Below are 22,564 nucleotides of genomic sequence, written 5' to 3'. Positions count from 1 at the left end.
GAGTTGATTTTTTTTTGTTGGTCTGTAAAGAAATCCTGTCCTGTGGAAGGCTGGGCTAGAAGAGAAAATGTGGGTTTTATATTAATTGATTGGGAAGGTTTTGGATGGGTTATTTTTGTTTTATTTGGGTTGACTTTCTCTTGTGCTTCTGGTTTAGAGAAACTACCATTTTTCCTGGAAATATTTTAGACATACACTATTTGCCACTGAAGATTGTTGGGCTTTACTTAGTTAAATGATGGGGAAAGACTCCCTACAAAATGTTTAAAAGGCAAGAAATATCAAATGGGAGTCATGTGATGTCAGCAGAGGAAAAAGCAAACTTAAATCTACACGCAGCCACAGATTTTTTATAGTTATATTCAAGATCATCAGTCAAAAATAATAAAAAAAAAACCTCCCAAAAACTCTCTCTACATGACATATACTTTTAATACAAACTAATGCTTTCCTTAATAAAACATAGCAAGAATTTATTTTTGGAACTCACTGTTGATTGGTAGGTAGAACTATCATGAAGTTGGTAATTTTTACTCTGATTTCACTGTTGTTTCAAAGTATTCCATTAATTTTTTTCTAAAAAAATATTTGAGGTGCTTAATGCAGCATTCACTGAACTCATTTGTTTAATGAGCCAAACTGAATTTAATATAGAACCTAATGTTCCCTACAGACATCATAATATAAAATGGTATCCAAGCAAGCCAATAGTATCCATATGCAAAAAGTGCCTGAAAATGACTAGATCCAACAAGTTTAAGTGTCTTCACTTGCCTACGTGGCATCACTGCTATATAACAATTTCACCTAAAGAAAATAAGTCTTACAAAATAGATGAATGAGTTACTGGTAATAAAAGATTTCTGTACTAGAATCATTTGATATCTGCACACAGCAGTTTATATTTTCTAGTATAACTTTGTTCTAATATTATCAAATCTGGCATGTATTTTAGCATGAACCACTTTTATAAAGAAACCAGCAAGGTGAATTAATTCATCATTACAAAACACCTCAAATGTGTGTGTCCACCTCTATCTTATTTGTGAGCTTTTTCATTGGGAATGGCTGCCAGCAGGACTAACAAATGAAAGGAAATCCCAGCTGAAGACCTAGATATTCAGTGGGTTGATTTATATGAGGACATTTGTTACCTAATCCACAGTATATCTATTAACTCTAGACAGAGACTTCTTTTCTTTAGTGTGCTTCAGGGAGTGTAATTTACACCCCACAGCTAGCCACAGTGCAAAAGCAGACTTAACCTAACTGCCTTCTTTGTACGTTTCAAGAAAATGAGCTATTACACTTTCTGATTTTTGTCCCACTGTAGACAAGTGTCTGCCAGATCTGAATTTCTGTATTTTGTTATGTGATACAGTTACCATGAATAAGTATAAACAAAAATATGTATGTGTGTGTGATCTTACTGTGGCTGACTCATCATAACATATATCACTTTGCTGTACATATTTGGATATCATAGAACAGTAGAGAAATGACTTAAGGGGTTTCCAAAATGTTATTTCTCAGGCTATATCTACACTACCATGTATGTGGGCAAAACTTATATAGCACAGGGGGATGAATACTCCACCCCTTTGAGTGACATAAGTTACACCAACGTAAGCATTAGTGTGCACAGCGCTGTCGGCGGGGGAGCTTCTCCCACCGACATAGCTTATGCCACTCTCAGGAGTAGATTTTTTTATGCCGACAGGAGAGCTCTCTCACGTTGGCATAGAATGTCTTAGCCATATGGCCTGCAGAGGTGCTGCTGCAGCACTGTACATGTAGACAGGGCCTCAGAAAACATCACTGTGATTCAGATGTGGAATTTAAAGAAATGGCTGCAGAATTCAGCGTTGTCAACTGCCTCAATTTTATTACTGACCTCACACAGTGGCACCAGGTTTGTATAATTTTTGGTGGTTCCCAGAACAGGTCTAAGTCCTGCCCGCCAACATCTGCCTTGTAAGCCGATATGTATTTTTAAAATAATGTAAAAATGTGAGGGCTCTGGGCTGGGGCTAGTATGAGGGGTTTGGGAGGGGCTCAGACAGAGGGTTGGGGTGCAGGCTCTAGGATGGGGCCAGGGATGAGGGGTTCACGATGCAGGAGGGGGCTCAGGGCTGGGGCAGAGGGTTAGGTTGCGGGGGGATGAGGGCTTGGGCTGAGGATGAGGGGTGTGGGAGGGGTTCAGTGCTAGGGCAGAGGGTTGAAGTGTGGGAGGGTGAGGGCTCTGGCTGGGGCTGGGTATGAGGGTTTTGGGGTGTGGGAGGGGCTCAGGGCTGGGGCGGAAGGTTGAGGTGCAGGGGGGTGAGGGCTCTGGCTGAGGGTGAGGGCTCTGGGGTGGGGTGAGGGTGAGGCTGAGGAGTTTGGGGTGCAGGCAGGCTGCCCTGGGGCTGGGGCCAGAGAGGACGACTCCCCCCAGCCCTCTGCCCCCCCGGAAGCAGCGAGCTCTGGGGGAGAGGCCCCCCTCTCTCCCCTGGCAGCACACTCACCTCGCACCACTGTCACTGCATGTGTTCCTAGGGCCGCTCTCAGGTCCAGAAAGCCCCTTCGCCTCCCCTCTGGTGGGTGCCGGGGGGGAGGGCTGCCTCCCCTGCTGCTGCCCCTCACTGTAGCCTCACTAGGAGTGGGGGATTGGGCTGCCCCTTGCCCAGCGTGGGGCAGGAGTGGTGACTGTGGGCGAGGTGAGGGGCCCTGTGCCAGAAGAGGGAAAGATCCGAGGCAGAAGGGCAGAGGCAGCCTGCCCTGGCACTAGTGGATAGGGGACAGTAGGACCCTGTGGTGGCCGCCAGCAGAGCGGAGGCAGCACTGAGCTGCAGGGTAGAGGCAGGGACACTCTGGGGCACAGGGGAGGAGCGTGGATGCAGCAAGTGGAGGTCGTGGGACACTTGGGTGAGGTGCGTGGGGGCAGCAGGCAGGGCCGGGGGAGAGGCCCAGCCCCAAACATTGGTGAAGCCAGGCCCCCAGACCCTGAATATTGCTGTAGCCTGAACACCATGGGCCCATATAACTTGCTGCCCTTGGTCTCACAATATTTATTTTTTCCCCCTTCAAATCCGAGCTCCTGGAGTCAACTGATGATGCAAGAATCATCTTTCTTTTTTTTAATAAAGTACATTTTTAGCCTTTATTAAGGTTGCAAAGGAAACTTTTGAAGCCATGACCTGAGTGTTCCTCAAAGCTCAGAATAAGGAAGGCAAAGAAACACACCCATAAATTTATTATTTTTAAAAACCTCATCATGTTTAAACCAATCTGATGATTTTTTAATGTTTTGGGTTGGCAATATGAGCAATAGCTCATCTGCATTTATCGACTATCTGAGGAGCTGTAAGTATGCACGTTCGAGAAATGTGCACCAAAGAGACATTTCAATATAATCATAGATTTCTTTTAGGACAAAATGTAATTTTTTCTTTAATGTTTTTTTATTTGAAATAACTTTTTGCTCTCAAATTTAAGCCAATTATAACAACAAATAAATAAGGTCAAAATCCAAACAAAATATTTCAAAATTATCAAAACAAAATGTTTCAATTAACTCCAATTGACAATTTGTTTTCGGATTGTTGGCTTGTGAAAATGTAAGTTTTCAACTTTTTTTTTTCCAATTTGGGATGGGAACATTTTTTTGAATTCTCAGACTGTTTCCCAGCATGGGACCATCATTTCCTACCCTGTTCCAGAAAATGCTTTGTTTCCTCTAATCCATTTCAGTTATTGAAGTATTTCATTTTACTTGTAACAAAGTAATACTTCAGCAGATACAAATTTTTCATACAAATGAAATTTTAACTTAATTGCATCCGTTCAAACGCTGATCACGACAAAGCAAATCAACTTCAGCTGGCACAAAAGATTTTATTTACCCACCCATGTGCTCTCACATAGTATGGGTCTGATCCAACAGCCATTGAAATCCTGTTAGCATCAGTGGGTGCTGGGCCAGGTGCTTTAACGGGAACAGCATCTGAACACTACAGCTTGCTTTAGTCTTAAGACTCTTAAATTTACATGCCCCGGTTGAATAAAGACCAGGGGCCCGATTCCTTGCTCCATTACTATTATTTTACATAGTTGTATCTCTCTGGACATCAGTGGAGTTATTAAAAATGATACAAAAACAATGAACCTCCTTCTTTAAGGGGATTCCATGAGTTACAGTGTTTTTTTCCCCTCAGTGTGTTGCTTTGATTGCTGTATATTTGGAAAAATTATAGAACACCAGAGATATGCTATTTATTGTGATTCATTGCTTGAGCTTAAATCATTAAAAATTCATATTTTTTTAAATCATAAGGGCAAACCTGGTTCTCCTGGAATAACTGGTGAAAAAGGAGAAAAGGGTGACCTGGCCAGAGTGAAAATCAAAGGTAAACCTGTATTTATTATCATCCATTGTATTTCATGTACTGCATGCAGGATAACAACAGGAGAGGACTCCATGCCTGTAAAACTACACAGACTCTTTACTAAAGCAGCCCACAGGTGCTAGCACTGAAGCCAAGTTCACACAGATTGATTTCCTGGTGCATCCTCCAAAATCTTTCCTCCTGCAAACTGTACTCCTCCCTCCAATTTCTATGCAGATATCATAACAGCTTGCCATTGCTGCTACCAAGTAACTATTAATATGTCACATGAACGTTATTATTCAGGCACTTAGAGAGACGTACACAGTTAGGACTGAGTAAAAAGGGGAAATGACTGCATAGGAAGGAGTACTGTGGAAAGGGATCTAGGGGTCATAGTGGACCTGTAACGGGGGGTGACTCACCACCGTGGCGCCTCCTGCTGGCTGTCCTGGGAATTAGCTTGGGGTTTGCCAGTACGCCCTTCTCAGATGGTGTGTCGCCCGTTGTCTCATCTGTCTCCACCTCCAGGACCCGCATCACTCCCCAGACTGCATCATCCTCTTCTGGACACAGCCCTCCAGCTGTGCCCCACACGCTTCTTTTCCTGCTTCTGGGGGACCGACAGTTCATAGTCCAACCACTTGCCTCAGTGGCAAACTGCAGTCCCGATTCTAGCTGCTCATCTCAGTGGCAAACTGCAGTCCATTCACTGGTCACTCGCCTCAGTAGCAAGGGGGGGGGCGAGGGAGGGAGAAACCAAGGCCCACCCACTACTCCCGGTCCCAACCCAGGGACCCTATAGCCGGCAGACTCGTACGGCCCCTCCAGCTCTGCCATTTCCTTCCCTGGGCCACTTCCCCACAGCCCCAGCACCTCCTCTGCCCTCTGGCAGCCATCAGCCTGGAGCTTTCTCATACTCTGCTGACCCTGCCCAGCACTGCTCTGTCCAAGGTGCTCCAGCCCTCTAAGCAGCCAGTCCTCCTCCCTCAATTTCCAGGGAGTGATTGCCTCAGCCACCCCATCACAGGACCACAACCTAAATATGAGTCAACAGTGTAACACTGTTGCGAAAAAAGCAAACATAATTCTGGGATGTATTAGCAGGAGTGTTGTAAGCAAGATTGAGAAGTAATTCTTCCGCTCTACTCCATGCTGATTAGGCCTGAACTGGAGTATTGTGTCCAATTCTGGGCACCACATTTCAGGAAAGATGTGGACAAATTGGAGAAAGTCCAGAGAAGAGCAACAAAAATGATTAGAGGTCTAGAAAACATGACCTATGAGGGAAGATTGAAAAAAATATGTCAGGGTGGTTAAACACTGGAATAAATTGCCTAGGGAGGTTGTGGAATCTCCATGATTGGAGATTTTTAAGAGCAGGTTAGACAAACACCTGTCAGGGATGATCTGGATAATACTTAGTTCTTCCATGAGTGCAGGGGACTGAACTAAATGACCTCTTGAGATCCCTTCGAGTTCTATGATTCTATGAAAATGCAGTTACTGTGTGCATATAAATTTCATTGGATTTAAATTGTTTCCTGAAATGCCCTAAGCCTGCCTGTCACTGCTACCACTCCCTAAGCTAAGCACACTTCCTCACAGAGAAATTTAACATCTCCATGGCCTTTGGAAACCATCCTTCTATTTGTTAGAGTTACACTTAATCACTCAGGGATCAAAACCAATAGGTGATCAATCACACAACTTGAATTCTGAAAAAAATGTTGAATGAATTATTCTATGAACAAGAAATATAATGAATAAAGAATACTTCACAAATTATTCATTATCTGTTTGCACATGTATGTGCTGCAGGGTGTTTGTGTGCTCTCATACACATGCACAGACACTGAAGCAGCACAAATTATTCCTGGTTTATTTGCCATAGATTTCCTGAGATGGTGTGAATCCTTTGGAGTTATTTTTTGCGAAGTTTAATTTTTGCAAATAGTGTATTTTCATAAATGTTCAGGGAAAAATATAAAACTCTTGCAATTAAATTACTCCACATTATTTACCATGCTCCAGCATAACACCATGTGTGAAATCCTGGCTCCACTGAAGTGGATAGCAAAGTTCCCACTTAATACAATATATATAGAGAGAGAGACCCACCTCCCGTATGTCCTTCTGATATCCATATGATAAACTGCAAAGCCATGTGACAATTACATTTAGTTGTTTCATCTGCATTCTGCCCATAAATGCATCTCCCCAAAGATATATCAACTATGCTAGCATCCTAAATCTTGAGCAGTTATGTCAGTCACTTAAAACGAAACAACAACAAAAACTATCATAAAAACATTTCTGCCTTGTATCAAATATCCTCAAAACTACATTGCTTGGAGGTGCAGTTCACACCCCTGCATTACTCTGTGGTTTAAGCTTCAGTATCTTATAATTATGCATAACTAAAAACATTAATCTTACCTCATTGGAAAAGGGAGATTCCCAAATTGCTTCTAGCTCTTGCAATGTACTGCAATATCTGATTTTAAAGATGTGACATTTTTATGTACATAAAAGTTATTTTAGATCATTTCTAGAGGCTTCATTAGTTTTAATTTGTCTCTTCTTCTGACCATCGCACAGATAGATTATGCTAAATAATAGATCTGTCTTTAAAGGTAGAAGAGTGGAAGTCACAGTTCCAATAATGAAAAAAAATTCTCTAAAGCATTTGTTGGAAACCGAATATATGCACAAACAGGACACATGGTGGTGTGATGTAGTATATTGGTTTTACTGACACTCATTTGGGTTGCATAATGTGGCCACTCCAAACTCACGGTAATTACGATCATGTAATCTAACCTCTTGCATATCAAGGGCTAAAGAACTTTACCCAGAAATCTCTGCATCAAGGCAGTAACTTCTGTTTTAATTAGGATGTACCTTTGAGAAAGAGATGCAGTCTTGATTTAAAGACTTCAACCCACCACAATCCTAGATAAATTGTTCCAAATTAAGAGAGATTAACAAATGGGGGATGGGAGCAGCGATAACTCAGTGATTTGAGCATTGGCCTGCTAAAGGGTTCTGAGTTCAATCCTTGAGGGGGCCACTTAGGAATCTGGGGTAAAATCAGTACTTGGTCCTCTTAGTGAAGGCACAGGGCTGGACTTGATGACCTTTCAAGGTCCCTTCCAGCTCTATGAGATAGGTATATCTCCATGTATAACAGAGGAAGAAACTTAAATCTTTCATTAAAGAAATCCAACTTTATGAGCTAAAGAAAATTTTTGTAGAGCCTCAGACATTTTGTCCAAATATCAATAATGATTACCTATCATTCAGATGAGCAGAAAGAAATAGACAAACAGCTGCTACATATATTATTACTATATATATATATATATATTACTCTAAGCTTCTTTTTAATTGTTTTAAGGAATAAAAGGAAAAAGAGGCCCTCTGGGGGCTCCAGGGCTTCCAGGCCAAAAAGGTACTGCTGGCAGAGATGGAGATCCAGGATTGCCTGGAGAGAGAGGAATTCAAGTATGTTTAACTTTGTTAGAAGCTGTTGCATTCTTTGTTTTGAATTAATTTCTCATTTTACTAAAAAATCAGTAAATTTCCAAATTATTTACAGATTAAACTGTTTTCTATTTTCCTAGTAACCTGTAGCTAACTGCTGACAAATGAAAAAATCTAACTTCCTTATACAGACACTGGTCTTTATTTTAGGGATCTTAGGTGTATTTTCTGAATATACTGTATCTGCATGATGAGACTGTGAGTACACAAACGCTACTCTGATCCCATTGCCTTCAATCTCTCTCCATTAACTTCCTCCTTCTTGCCCTAAAATTTGGCTTCTGCCCCATCTACTCCACTCCAATGAGTTCCTTTGGGTAAAATCCCAAGATTCCCTTCTCCACCCTTCTCTTCCTCTCTGTGGTCTTTGACTGGTGAAATCTTTGCTGTGAAAATCACCTACCTCATTCTGCTGTGATTGCTTTCAGGCCTTCATGAAATCATTCCACTCACTCCCTTTTCAAGTCAAATTCAAGGCTTGACAATGTAACATCTCCTTAGCTCTCTGCTTTGGTCTCCTTTTTGGTCACAGTCACCTCCTGTGATTTCTTTGCTCTACCCATCTACTCATCTAGATCTCCCCTTTGTCCTTATCCTACACACATCTATGCACCTTTCACATTCCGTGTATGGAACTCCCTTCCTGACCTCAGCTGCTAGTCCACCTCCCTCTCATTCTTTAAGTATCTTCATCAGGGTGGTTTATAAAGGATAGCCCTATATACAATACAAATGATTATCAACCCAGTTCCATGCACTAGCCTCTTAGTAATGTAATACCATGGCTATCACAATCACGCAACTTCTCCTGACATTTACTGCTTGTGGATTGGCATAAAACAGTTCATATTACAGTATGTGATTCACAGACTTCTATAAAGTAAAACAAATATCTCAAAATGATTGTTATTTTAAAAATCTATTTGCAGCCTTCCACCCTGTTTGCCACTTCTGTTTTACTCTTATACATCTTGGTGTTCAGCGCACACACACAAACTCATTTTCCTCTGAAGCCCAGCTTAACCTTCCAATCCTGCAGGAGTGTGTGGTGCTGATACATTCTAGTTTGTGGCCATTCTCCAATCTTAATTTTATTTTAATTTGCTTAAGCAGCAGAAAAGCCAGAGGCATTCAGATCATGGCTTTCCTTTCATATTCACCTTCAGGGAAAAAAGGGCCAGGCAAGGAGGCCAGAGAATTAGGCTAGCTAAGGCCATTATTTCATTAGCCAAGCAGTAAACTGGTGTTGGAGAAAAACAGAGTTCTCACTCTCAGGTTGGGTGCAGCAAGTCAGATACTTTATTATCTCTAGCAACTGCATGGAGGGAGAGAGCTAAACAGGTCTCTCACTAGGTAAACAATTACAGCAAGCATTTATACCTTTTGTTACATACAATAATGAGCAACAGCTGCATTTGTTTATACATAGGTCATCCTGATAGCTTATTTTTCTCACCTCTATTTAGACTATAGTCTGCATTCCATACTTATCTAACACAAGGTCGCATCAACTTCTCACACAGTTCTTTCCCACTCGCCTCACACAATCCTCGCTTCTACAAATCTCATGTTATTAGGGTTACAGCTAGCCTGACTCTTGCTCACATAAGGAGACTGCGTGGATTTGAAATCCCCTTCTAATCCCTGTCAGTTCTTTTTCTACTTCCACACTGGTGTGCAGTCCATTGAGCCATGGAGGCATAGCTTCCATGTGTATCTATCTACCAGATATTCTTATTAAGACAACCTTGTTCAGAGCACAGACTTTAAGGGTTTTCCTTTAAGTTGTACACCAGGTGTACAGAAATATTTAGCTTTGATCAGGACTACAGTTTCAAAACGTTTATCAAAAACTTGATTGTAAATGATCTTAGACAAGATTCCATGCTCAATTACTCCTCATCAACCCCACTGACTGCAGTGTGACTAAAAGTGAAACTCACTTGGTGAACGGCTTTCTCAAGGTTTTCCAAGCCATTAACTATCTCCAATACTCATGCATGCGTTGAGCCAAGCAGTCCTGTGGTCTGTCCCAAGGAGGATTCTAACCCCTACAGCTAACTTCAGCTAATTCCCTGCACAAAGCCCATTCACTCAGGCTTTGTGCAGTCACTGCGGAGGGCAAAGGAGAGATTGGATCTTACCCAGAGAAGAAATTGTTTTTTTATTTCAGGGACGACTACATGTAGAGTACTGTAAAGTTACTGAGCCAATATTGCAGTTTGTAAGCCTACCACAAGATTAATTTTAAAAATATCACATGTATCATCAATTTAGTCATTTCGTTGTGTAACCAAAGATTTTTCAAATATTGCTCTAATACTGGAGTTAATGAATGAAAGCAAATGGCTAGTCTTATGGAGCTTATATATATATACTTTTTTTTTTTTTTTAAATAGGGTGATGGTGGATCAGCACTGCCAGGTGATAAAGGATTTCTTGGGGCACCAGGACTTCCTGGTTCAAGAGGGACTATGGGACCATCAGGTTTGGGATTTCCTGGCCCACCAGGAATCAGGGGTCATCCTGGAGACCCAGGAAGTACTGGTATAAGTGGGCCACCTGGTCAAAAGGGTCAAAAAGGTAAGTTTGAATCTTAATATTAAAAATTCTCTCATTGAGTATGTGCTTGGTAGGATTCAAGTAATCTGCATTTCAACTGGGATATCTGCATTCAGGAGCAGACAGAGGTGAGGCACAAGAAACGTGAAATATCTGTGAATGTTGATTCACTGAGGCCCTGAACCAATAAACCCATACACCTCTACCCCGATATAACGCTGTCCTCGGGAGCCAAAAAATCTTACTGTGTTATAGGTGAAACCGCGTTATATCGAACTTGCTTTGATCCGCCGGAGCGCGCAGCCCCGCCGGAGCGCTGCTTTACCGCGTTATATCCAAATTCATGTTATATTGGGTCACGTTATATCGGGGTAGAGGCATCCTTGTGTGATGCTGGTAGGACTACTTTCTGGAGTAAGGAGTATTAATCTGAATAAAGATGTGCAGGGCTGGATGAAGGAACAGGGAAAAATGACTCAGTATTTACACAATATAGAGCCATTGCAGATTCACAAAGTAGTGTTAGAATAACTTATTGGAAGATGTCAAACAGACAGACAGAGAAGGTGGAATAACATATGAAAAAGAAATAATAGATTAAAGTAGTAAAACTGAGATTAGTAAACACATTGTAAATATGATTTCCATATGCTAAATTTTAAGTATATGTAGTACAATATTTAATCTAAAACTGCAGTTCAAGTTAGCTATGTGATTCCAAAATTCCTAACTTCTATATTCTCAATTCTTTTGCTTTCAGGATATTCCTGTTAATCTTGTGAATAAATCTTGTTTATTAATACAAATTGCTACACATGGAAACCTAATTTTATCTAAAAATTACTTGGTTTAATCTGGTTAATTTTTTTCTCGATTCTAATAAATTCAAGTACACCTCTACCCTGATATAACACGACCTGATATAACAGAAATTCGGCTATAACGCGGTAAAGCAGCGCTCCGGGCGGGTGGAACTGCACACTCCAGCGGATCAAAGCAAGTTCGATATAATGCGGTTTCACCTATAACACAGTAAGATTTTTTGGCTCCTGAGGACAGCGTTATATCGGGGTAGAGGTGTATAAATGTTTATTTCCTTAACTGATAGGGATTCTCATTTGAATAAAGTTAAAAAGATTTAGTCTTTATCAATATTTTATAATTCCAGTTAATGTAGACTTTTTTTAAAAAGCGAGTATGTATTTAAATGTTAATACTGAAGTTGTTACACTCTCCTGCACTTTATGGTAGACCAGGGGTTGGCAACCTTTCAGAAGTGGTGTGCCGAGTCTTCATTTATTCACTCTAATTTAAGGTTTCGTGTGCCAGTAATGCATTTTAATGTTTTTAGAAGGTCTTTCTCTACAAATCTTTATATTATATAACAAACTGTAAATTTTATATATTATAAATTATATAACAAATTGTAAAATAAACAAGGTTTTCAAAATGTTTAAGAAGCTTCATTGAAAATTAAATTAAAATGTTGATCTTACGCTGCCGGCCTGCTCAGCCCGCTGCTGGTCTGGGGTTCTGTTCATCTAGACCAGGAGTGGGCTGAGTGGGGCCTGCAGCCGGGACCCCAGCTGGGAAGGGTCTGGCAGCCGGAACTCCAGAGCGGCAGTGGGATGTGCGGGGCTAGCAGCCAGGACCCCAGACTGCTGCTCAGGGGTTCCATCCACTGGCTCCTGCCAGCCAGGATCCCGGCTGCTGAACCCGCTCAGCCTGCTGCCGGTCTGGGGTCCCGGCCCTGCTCACATACAGTGGGTACCTACCTTCTCCTTGGTTCTGGCCCATTCTCTTCCTCTCTCTGCACTGAGCTGAGAGTGGGAGTGGACCGAGCACAGGGCTGGGAGTGAAGGGTTGGGGCAGGACGTTTGGGTGTAGGGGCACTTACCTGGACAGGTCCCATTTGGTGTGAGGGGTGCAGGGGGGAATGTGAGTGGGGGTGCAGGAGCTCCCGTTTGGTGCTCAGGGTGGGGATGGGGATGTGCGGGGTGCATGTGATGTGGGGAGTGCAAGAGTCAGGGCCGAGGGCTAGGCACGTGGGAGGGGGGTGCTGGTGTCAGGGTACGGGGGCTGGGTATGTGTGGGGGTTCCAGAGTCAGGGCTGGGGTCATGCAGGGGAGTGAAGGAGTCAACAGAGGGCTGGGTGATACAGGGCTCAGGGCAGGGGCCTGGGGTGTATGTGGGGGTGCAGGGCTCAAGGCAGAGGGCTGGGTGACTGTCCCCCCCCAGAACCTCCAACCCCCCCTGCTCCTTGTCCTGACTACCCCCTCCTAGGACCCCACCCCCTATCTAAGCCTCCCTGCCCCTTGTCCCCTGACTGCCCCCTTAGGACCCTACCCCCAACCTGTCCCCTGACTGCCCCAACCTTTATCCACACTCCTGCACCGAGACAGAACCCCCTGGACTCCCACGCCTATCTAACCGCTCCCCGCCCCCTGACAGGACCTCCAGAACTCTGGACCCATACAACGCCCCCCTGCTCCCTGCTTGCCTAAGCCCTCTCCACACTCCTACCTCCCGATAGCTCCCCCGAACTCCCAAATCATTCAACCCCCCCAGCTCCTTGTCCCCTGACCATCCCCTCCAGAGACGCCCCCTACACCCTAACTGCCTCCCCAGGACCCACCTTGCTCCCTGTCCCTTGACTGCCCTGACCCCTATCCACCCCTCATCCCTAACAGACCCCAGGACTCCCATGCCCCATCCAACTTCTACCCCCCTGCTCCCTGACTGCCCCCAACCACCCTCCTGGGATCCCATCCCCCATTCAACCCACCCTGCTCCCTGTCCCCTGACTGCCCCCCCCCAGGACCCGGACTCCTTACCATGAGGCTCCCCCCCGATCCAGAGTCCTGCCACCGTGCGCGCAGCGCTCTGAGGGGCGGGGCGTGGCGGGGTGGGGCTGCGTGTGGCAGCGGGGCTCCGGATCAGCAGGGAGTGTCTTTTCCTCCCCACGAAGCCAAACACTGCCCCGTGGGAGCGCACAGCCCAGACCCCCAGAGCAAGGGGAGGGGGAAGGCGGGAGAGGGGCCGGCAGCTTGCCATTAAAAATTGGCACGCGTGCCTTAGGTTGCCGATCCGTGGTAGACAAACTATGGTTGAATTTCAGGTTTCCGTCATGCAGACTCCTTCCCTTATGAACCTTTGCATTCTCCCCTGATCTTCCCAAACCACCTCCTCTGTTACTTCTAAAGATCACTTACTTTGTGTTAGAAACCTTGACTTTCAATTAAACAGCTTTATTGTTTTATCAAATATCTTGTGTATGACTAACCTTTTTCCATGTTTGACTTACACAAGCACCAAACCATAGTGAATTTTCCAGTTCTTTAACTTTCTTGGGGCCCTCTTTCCAAATACCATAGCTTAATGATACATAAATTCTATTTTGAACAAGCAACAGCTATCACACTCACCCCCATTTGCTATAACAACCCAGACAGGGTTAAGGCTATTAATGTAGTGCCCTTTTTGGTTCTATACTGCATTCTCTGCTATCACGCTGAATTGTTTCTCTGCAGAACGTAAAGCTATTTTAGCAGCTAAAGGAAAATTTTAATAAATTTTTAAATGATCACTGCTACCTCTATGTTGCTGACACAATTGGTCCCGGAATACTTTACTTATCTGATATGCATGGGGTCAAAACTTGTTTTGGGAATTCAAAACTAATCTTAACCTGAACATCACAGGTAGCAGATCAGTGGAGCCTGTCATTTCAGTGTTAAGGCAGCTTTAACTAAGAACAAAATGCTTTGATGCAATATAGCATTTAGTGGATATTGTGGAATTGCCTTAATTGTAGGCAAAGCAGAAATTTACGTACTTGAGATTAGAATGTCATCTTCAAATTCTCTGCACCTCATCTCAGAGAATATTTTAAAGACAATATTTTTACTGCCAATACCACAGAAAATAAAAATATATTATTTAATCTCTGTAGAATATATTCCCCATACCAACATTACAGTTGATCAAGTTACTAATATAACCTTATACCAAATGTATAACAAGAACATTACAATTAAAATACCCCTAAGCTTAAAGAATATGGAAATAACTATTTGCATAAATATTCTATAATTCTTATAATTTGTACATTTGGTTAATGACAATATTGACATGTTTGCAAACCTTACAGAAGATATTCAAACTTGGTTTATTTGCGTACAATACTTACATAATGTTTTTTTCCTCTTGTTTCAGGTGACATCCACTGTTATGTTCCACCATATCCAGGAAATCCAGGCCCTCCAGGTTTTCAAGGGGCTCAAGGTCTGTTTATACAGAGGGGAAAATGGGAGTGTTCTGATATTTAAGGAATTTGTTATCAGTGTTTAAATGATGGTGAGTTGCTACTAAAAACTATCCAACTAGGAAACAGTCAGCCACATGGTGAATGCTCTCGTTCAGGGGTTCTCAAACTGTGGGTCGGGCTTCGGTCCCCCCTCCTGGCGTCATGTATTAATTTTTATTGTTAAAAAGGGGTGCAATGCAATGAAGTTTGTGAACTCCTGCTCTGGTTATTGAAGCGGAACACAAAAGGTCTCAGAATGGAAGATTGTAAATAGACAGGAATAGACTGTAAACTATACAGTCTATTCCTGTCTATTTACCACAAATAATTAAGGACTAGGTTATGACCCAGTTTATGTGGCCCCAAAGAGCATGAGTGGGTGGAAGCTCCCCCCTTGCAATGGCTACCAGGGTCACAAGTGGCCACGTGAGGAGATCAGCATATGTGGAGCTGCTACAGCCACAAATTTAATTAGCGCATTATTTTTTTTTAAACAAGTATCATCAGCATGGAAGCATGTCCTCTGTAATGGTGGCCGAAGCATGAAGGGGCATACGAATGTTTAGCATATCTGGCATGTAAATACCTTGCAATGCTGGCTACAAAAGTGCCATGCGAACGCCTGTTCTCACTTTCAGGTGACATTGTAAATAAGAAGGAGGCAGCAGTATCTCCCGTAAATGTAAACAAACTTGTTTGTCTTAGTGATTGGCTGAACAAGAAGTAGGACTAAGTGGACTTGTTGGCTCTAAGGTTTTACATTGTTTTGTTTTTGAGTGTAGTATGTAACAAAAAATTCTTCCTTTTTATAAGTTGCACTTTCATGATAAAGAGATTATATGTACTACAGTACTGAATGAGGTGAACTGAAAAATATTATTTCTTTTATTTTTACAGTGCAAATATTTGTAATAAAAATAATATAATAAAAGTGAACACTGTACAGTTTGTATTCTGTGTTGTAATAGAAATATGCTTGAAAAAGTAGAAAAAAGTAGAAAACATCAAAAAATATTTAATAAATTTCAATTGGTATTCTGTTGTTTAACAATGTGATTAAAACTGTGCTTAATCGCAATTAATTTTTTTAATCACGTGAGTTAACTGTGGTTAATCAACAGCTCTAATTTATTCTGCTGAAGTTGTTTTACTATCAGAGGGGCCCAGAGTAACCTCATTCTGGAGATTTACAGACTAGTGCACAGCCCTCGGGTCCAAGATGTCAACTGTCACACCTTCCTGTGCCAACTTGGGTGGCCCTTCCCACAATGTTCAGAAAGATATGAAAGCACTCGTTCTTCAAAGAAGATAAAAGAACGGCTTGCTTGTAAATTTTACACAATGCAGCATATAGTGAAGATGCACCACTATTTACTTACGTCTTCTTTTAGTTCGCAGAGAGGTTTGATAGGTTATAAGTAGATCCTGTAAAATCTATATTCTTTCTATGTTCTTAGGACCAAAGGGATTAAGAGGACCCCCCGGTCCTCCTGGGCCAAATGGCTTTGATGGGCAAAAGGGCCAACAAGGAAAACCAGGAACATCAGGAGATATAGGGCCAGATGGTAAGTGATAGAGAGACAGTATTTTTTTACCCCTAAAACATGGAGCTGCACAGACTGTTAATACATATGCATGTATATTTACACAGGATAGAGTAAGCTGCCTTGCTAGTTTTAACTATTTCCGCCTCTTTTCCCTGAAATGCAGGATGTGTGTCTAAAGTTCAGTTGTATGGTTGTTGAGGTTGGGATGGAAGTTTTATCTCCAGCTAGGCTGATGTATAGATGAATCCCTTCCAGTATGCTCTGTTACTACCACAATAGAAGGTGCTGCTGAGACTTGATCAATTCAGAACGTGTAGCAGGAGCATGATTGTTATATGTAAACCTTGCAAGCACATGGAGAATATATTTACTTACCAAAGGGATTGGAATAAACAAGGATGGAGAATACACAAAACAAATATATGCTGCCCAAAACATGTAGGTATTACCCCCCAAGCATAACAATTCCACAATGGCTCATTGGTTTCTTGTGCAATATCATTATCCAATGAGAAACCTGAAGTATGGAAATGTTATTTTGCATATAAATTGAATATATTTTCATTCTATTACATTTGCATTATGGTAGCCCACACCTTTAAAACATACCATCTGAATGGTTGTCTATGTTGTGTGATTTTTAAATTTGTTGTGTGATTTTTAAATTCAATAGGCTTTCGAGGCAATGCTGGTGATCCAGGTGATGAAGGTGAAAGAGGTTCTTCTCCTGACGGTGCCCCAGGTTTTCCTGGCACTCCTGGACTTACAGGCCAGAAAGGTGTTCCAGGTGATACCAGTTATGGTCTTCCAGGAATTCCAGGCCACAGAGGATTGCCAGGATTATCTGGTTCACAAGGAATACGAGGTGAATCAGGTGCTCCTGGGCCACAAGGTATGAGTCATATTTCTTCTGCATTTAAAGCATAAAGACAGATCTGCTGATCTCTCTTTTATGTGGCTTCACTGTGACTGATGTGAAGTTATTCCTGATTTTTACAACAGTGTAAATGAGAGCAGAATTAGGTCCCTATATTCATGCTTTCACATAATAATATTTTAATCTGCTGTCCAGGACACATGCACTCGTACAGCCTAAAAAGAAATAGGGCTCATTTGATAGAACAGCGAATAGTCAACTAAGCAACTCAGCCACCTGTGTTTATAAACATTAGAAATATGGTGAGACCCTTACACAGTCCTTGAAAGTTATGGGCATTTAGAAAGTAGCAGGTACGTAATGCAGACAAGAAGATGCAATTACTTACCTGCAATAATTCTTCTTTGAAGTAATCATGATACACAATGTCCTCTCTTTGATCTCTCATTGCCTGTGTGAGAGAGCTGCCAGGTATTTTGCCCATGGTAGACATGCACAAGCCTCTTCTCAAACATGTTCAAAATGCAGGTACCTTCGCCCTCTTTGAACTCTCCAAGTTGGCTAAAAATCTGTCTGCATCCATTGATCAGTACCTATTGATGCTAACTGGATTTTTCCCTAGAGGAACTGACTGGACAAGTCTAATGGGTTTTACACTCAAGAATTAGTCAGGCACTGGAGAGATCTACAGGGTTGGAAGCAGGAAGAAGCCTTCCCCAATGCCATGGCATGGCAGTGGAGCTTCCTATTATTATTTGTATCACAGTAGCACCTAAAGGCCTCAGCTGAGATTAGGGCCTGTTGTTCCAGGCACTGTATGTACACATAGGAAAAGCCAGTCACTGCCCCAGTCCACACTGCAGGGCCATGTAGGTGAGCCTGCCCTGGTTTTGCCGCCAGAAGGCCCTCATTATCCACGGAGGCAAGAGTCAGTATTTGCCCCAGAAAGCAGGATGCAGCAGTTCTCAATAACAGCCAACTCCAAAGTGCAGGAAAGTATCAACATTTTTGAAAACCTACAGAAAAGAACTATCCATGCAGGTGGGTAAAATACAACAATAATTGAATAAGTTGCTCTGAACTCTGCAGGGAGGTTGCCGGGGGAGTGGATGGGAAGTTTTTTGTCAGGAGAAATATTGCATCTTTTTAGGACAGTCTGGCAGACCAGGATTTCCAGGTCCTAAAGGTCTGAGAGGCAGAAAAGGTGAAATAGGCGCTCCAGGCTCACCCGGTCAGCCATGTGATAAAGGCTTGCAAGGGCCACCAGGACAGCCAGGAGTTCTTGGACACCGAGGCCCTCCAGGTAAACTGTGCTCATAACATTACATCCCAGCTCTGAACGTTGAGCGTCTTTTTCGGGTGAATATTTACAAACTCAGTAATCCCCCAGGCCATTTATTCTCTGTTCCATTGATTTTCTCTCTGCAGTTAATCACTTTGAGCCTCCCCTTATTCTCAGAGAATGACAATAGCAAAGTTCCGATTGATTTCAGTGGTACCAGAGCAAAAACCTTTGTGAAGCTGTCATTTTGATTTAAGAAAAATATCAGCTAAGAAAGACTGAATTATGTGTCTGGTGAAAATTATTCACTATCTTAAGGTGTAGTGAACTGAAAGTGTCTCCCCGTTCTCTGAGCGACTTCTCCCCCTCATTTCTACAGTGGTGTCCTCCTGCTGTCTCTTTGGGCGTCACATAAGGAAGTGCAAATAAAATAACCATGGCTGTCCATCTTATATTGAGGAGCAATTCATGTGCCACCATGTTAAAAGTTAACTACTGGAAACCTTCTAGTTTGGAAGGTTTGTCATGATGATATTTAAAAAAAAAAATTAACCCAACCCCAAAACTCTGGGACTGTCACCCTTCTCTCATAGTGCTCCCATTTGATACCCCTCACTACAGTTCAATCACATTTTTAACTGTTGTTTGTCATTTTACCCATATTTGGGAATCAGAGTAATGGTCCCCTTGATAGTGGAAGACAAAGTTATAGAGTTCAGAAAGAGAGAGGATCATGAATTCTGTGTCTTCCATACAGTTACACAATTGATTTCTATTAATGCAAGACACGGGGAGTGTGGGATTCATGATGTAATTGGTCTGAGCAGAGCTCTTGAGGTTTTCACTTGTACTTTTATTCTGACTATTGTGCTACATTTAATTCTCTCCTGCATACTGACCACCTGGCTGGCATGTCGGAGACAGTCCAATGAAGATCTTTCGGCCCACTGGTGCTTAGTGCAGCGTGTTCTGTACCTTCCCTTTACTCAGCATGATCTCATCCCAGCCTGGTCAATGGAGTGAAAAGCTCCCAAACCTGCCTCCGATAGTATAATACGTTGCTAACTGGCCTCGTAAATATGCATACATTGTGGTTTAATACTATGGAAGAGTTAAGTATTTCCTATTTTGTAATCTTCAGTATCTTAAAAGTATGCTGTTTATTTAGCATATAGTTACAGCCCAGGCTTAGGTAAAAGTGTCACTGAGTGAGACTGATGGAAAAGTTGCTGGTGATACTGTTTTTCTGTGGAAAATTGGATTTTCAACTGAATTACATTTTTCAGTAATTTGTAGAAATTTTTTTTAGAAATTTTTTTTTATCAAAAATATGAACACTCGAAAAATCTAAATATTTCATCTGAAAACCAAAATATTGCAGCCAGGAATTCCCATGATGTACCATCTCCCCACTGCCAGGAGGCACTGTGGCAGTATTTACAAACCAAAATATTTCAGTTTTCAGCCTAGTGTTTTCAGTATTCAAGTTTCCACCAAAAATCAATAATGTTGTATAAGATCCCTGCCCCCATCCTTCTTATGACCATCTGTATTGCTGAATCTTCTTCTGTGCTTCTGGTTATAAAGTGAGTAAAATAAATTGTTTTCTCAGGCTTACCAGGTTTTAAAGGCCAGAAAGGAGACATGGGCCCACCAGGGCCAGCTGGAATGAAAGGCCTACCAGGAACTCCTGGTGTCCCAGGGTCCCCTGGTCCTCCAGGCCCTCGAGGATATCCCGGGCTTCCTGGGAACGATGGATTACCTGGAGTCCCGGGCCAACAAGGTATATGAAGCCTAATGTATCTATCACCCTGTTACATGTAATTCTTTTAAAGAGATGCTCTTTCTCAAGTGATGTCAGTGAGAGTACTTTGCACTATTCACACCCTTCCAGCCTCTACTACCTGGATCTGTGAAAAACAATGAGAATATCACCCTTTCTTATGTCTCTTGGAGCAAAAGTCAAGCAAGTGTAAAGAGTTCGCAGCTTGCAGAGTGCACCAAAGATTCTTTGGTTTTGGTTGTTTTATGAAAGCTACAGGCAAATTTCTATGGACTATTTCATTCTTCCTGTCTGCAACTGGTCATTATTGTGGCCTGGTTTCAGTGCAATATTGTATGAGAGCATACTCATGTGTGCCTAAGAAGTATGAGGTCATGTGAGTGAGGAAACAGCTTCCCCCAGCTGGGAATCCTTTCTAATGCTACCAGCATTTGGGGAATTGTTTAGTAAAACCTTAGCAACAGTTTAGATTTGAAAGTAAGAAACATTTACTGAGGCACTAATTAAGTGCTTTAAAAATGCATAAATACTTTTACAAAAGACTGAACTACTTTCCTCAGACTTAAAAAGAAATAACCATTTGGCTTGAACCTAAGCATGAAATAAGTGTTTAATCCCCAAAAGAGGAGAATTTTCCAGAAAGTTATGAGAGAATGAAAATATGGGAGGTTAATTATCTATGGGCTGGCTGCTCCACTCCGCTAGGCCACTTTATACCCCATAATGTCACAAAGTGGCTTTAAAATGTCTGGAGAGGGGGACTCTGCCAGAGGAAATCAGGCAGAGACAGCCACATGCCTCGTGCTGGAGGAAAAAAAGAGAGGGAGTATATCCAGAAGACCCAGAGGAGGGGCAAGGGTAGGCGGAGCCCCAGTATGCTTGATCTTGCACTGACGTAAAGTCTGAGTGGAAGTCAGAGCAGCGGAAGGCTAACACTTTTGCCAGGGCTGGGTGGGAGAGTATCAAGGAAACTCTATTGGCTCCCTTCCATTACACCCGAGTACAATTCCATGTGTAATCTTTTGTAGCTCAGATACCAGTGATGAGTATCAGCTAAGTACCTAGATAGTGAATGTCTGCTACTGCATGTTCTATTGTTACCCAGCTTTACCTTAGTATTACCCAAATACATCTGCTGTTGATTCTCATATATTACTAACTTTCCAAAACTCTCTCTAAACTGTCTCCCTTTTGCTTTGCACTCTTTCTAACAACACCCTTTCTAACAGCACCACAGTAGGCTGTTAGATAAGCATATCAGTATCTTAACATTATTACCAGGTAGCAAAGGCATCCAAGGCATCCAAGGTTTCCCAGGAATCCCAGGAAAAGAAGGACAGACAGGAATCCCGGGTGGAAATGGTGAACAAGGAGAAATGGGTCCAAGGGGGCCTCCTGGAGAATGTGGGGATGGAGGGCAAAAAGGTATGGAGAATCCATATGACTTCTGCCTTTCAACTGGCTTTTTTCATTTTTGTTAATAAAATTGTTTTAATTTTCTGTTTGTTATAAAAGGCCTTTAATCAATTCATTGCCATTTTCCAATGGGATCAGTGGAGGTAAATCAGGTGTACATGCAAGCAGAATGAGATGGTCTGTTTAATGAGTCTGCTTTTTCATGCACCTCTTTTTATGTGCCCTTTACACACACTGCCGCATCTGGTGCAGCTCTCTCTCAATAGGGGTGATGAGCAATTGTATGCCATCACCAACAGATTTGAAGCAGGGCATTCTTTAAGGTTCTGTCATGTTTTTCTCATTGTTCAATGTAAATATGAAGGTTATTGGCAATATCATGTCCCAGCATTAAAACAAGGAATAAAGATCAACCTGCCAAATACATAGTCAGTGAGAACCAAAAGATCTGCACATGGCAAGTCCAGTAGCCCCCAGGCAAACTACTCCACCCACACCAGAAGCAATTCCCAACTCACACAAAGAAAAGAGGTTTACAGATTAATATAAAGAGGGGAAAGACAAAATAACTTCAGTGATAAACTTGTTGAAAGAAATGGGACTTCCATTATGTTATAAAGAGAAGAGAAAAGGGCACTCTGGTAAGACTTTGGGAGAGAATTCAAGCACTTAAATGTATTTTTAATGTCATTTTATGATACTGTGTGGTCAGCTAGCATTTGTATGTATTATATTCACCGTGTTCTTCTTCAAAGGTGAAAGAGGTGCTCAGGGAGACAGTGGCTTCATTACCTTATGGCTGGAAAAAGGACAAAAGGGAGAACAAGGGCTTCCTGGTGAGGCTGGGTTTCCAGGGGAAACAGGTGAGCTCATGAGAGAGA

General features: G+C 42.3%; 1 protein-coding gene across 3 annotated transcripts in view; it reads left to right on the top strand.

Annotated features, from left to right (window-relative positions):
- Positions 1-22,564, top strand: part of COL4A4 (collagen type IV alpha 4 chain) — a 131,732-nt gene that overhangs the window by 72,302 nt on the left and 36,866 nt on the right. For all 3 annotated transcript variants that reach the window (XM_050963987.1, XM_050963986.1, XM_050963985.1), the window contains 10 exons: positions 4,313-4,385; positions 7,765-7,871; positions 10,310-10,493; positions 14,688-14,756; positions 16,236-16,343; positions 16,999-17,217; positions 18,353-18,505; positions 20,097-20,267; positions 21,549-21,692; positions 22,439-22,546. In XM_050963987.1, the coding sequence (XP_050819944.1) occupies positions 4,313-4,385; positions 7,765-7,871; positions 10,310-10,493; positions 14,688-14,756; positions 16,236-16,343; positions 16,999-17,217; positions 18,353-18,505; positions 20,097-20,267; positions 21,549-21,692; positions 22,439-22,546 (1,336 nt within the window). The remainder of the gene's footprint in view (positions 1-4,312; positions 4,386-7,764; positions 7,872-10,309; positions 10,494-14,687; positions 14,757-16,235; positions 16,344-16,998; positions 17,218-18,352; positions 18,506-20,096; positions 20,268-21,548; positions 21,693-22,438; positions 22,547-22,564) is intronic.

This window comes from Gopherus flavomarginatus, chromosome 8 (assembly GCF_025201925.1).
Source record: "Gopherus flavomarginatus isolate rGopFla2 chromosome 8, rGopFla2.mat.asm, whole genome shotgun sequence".
Classification (NCBI taxonomy): Eukaryota; Metazoa; Chordata; order Testudines; family Testudinidae; genus Gopherus; species Gopherus flavomarginatus.
The sequence above is the reverse complement of the archived record's forward strand: the minus strand, read 5'-3'. Positions and strand labels throughout refer to the sequence as shown.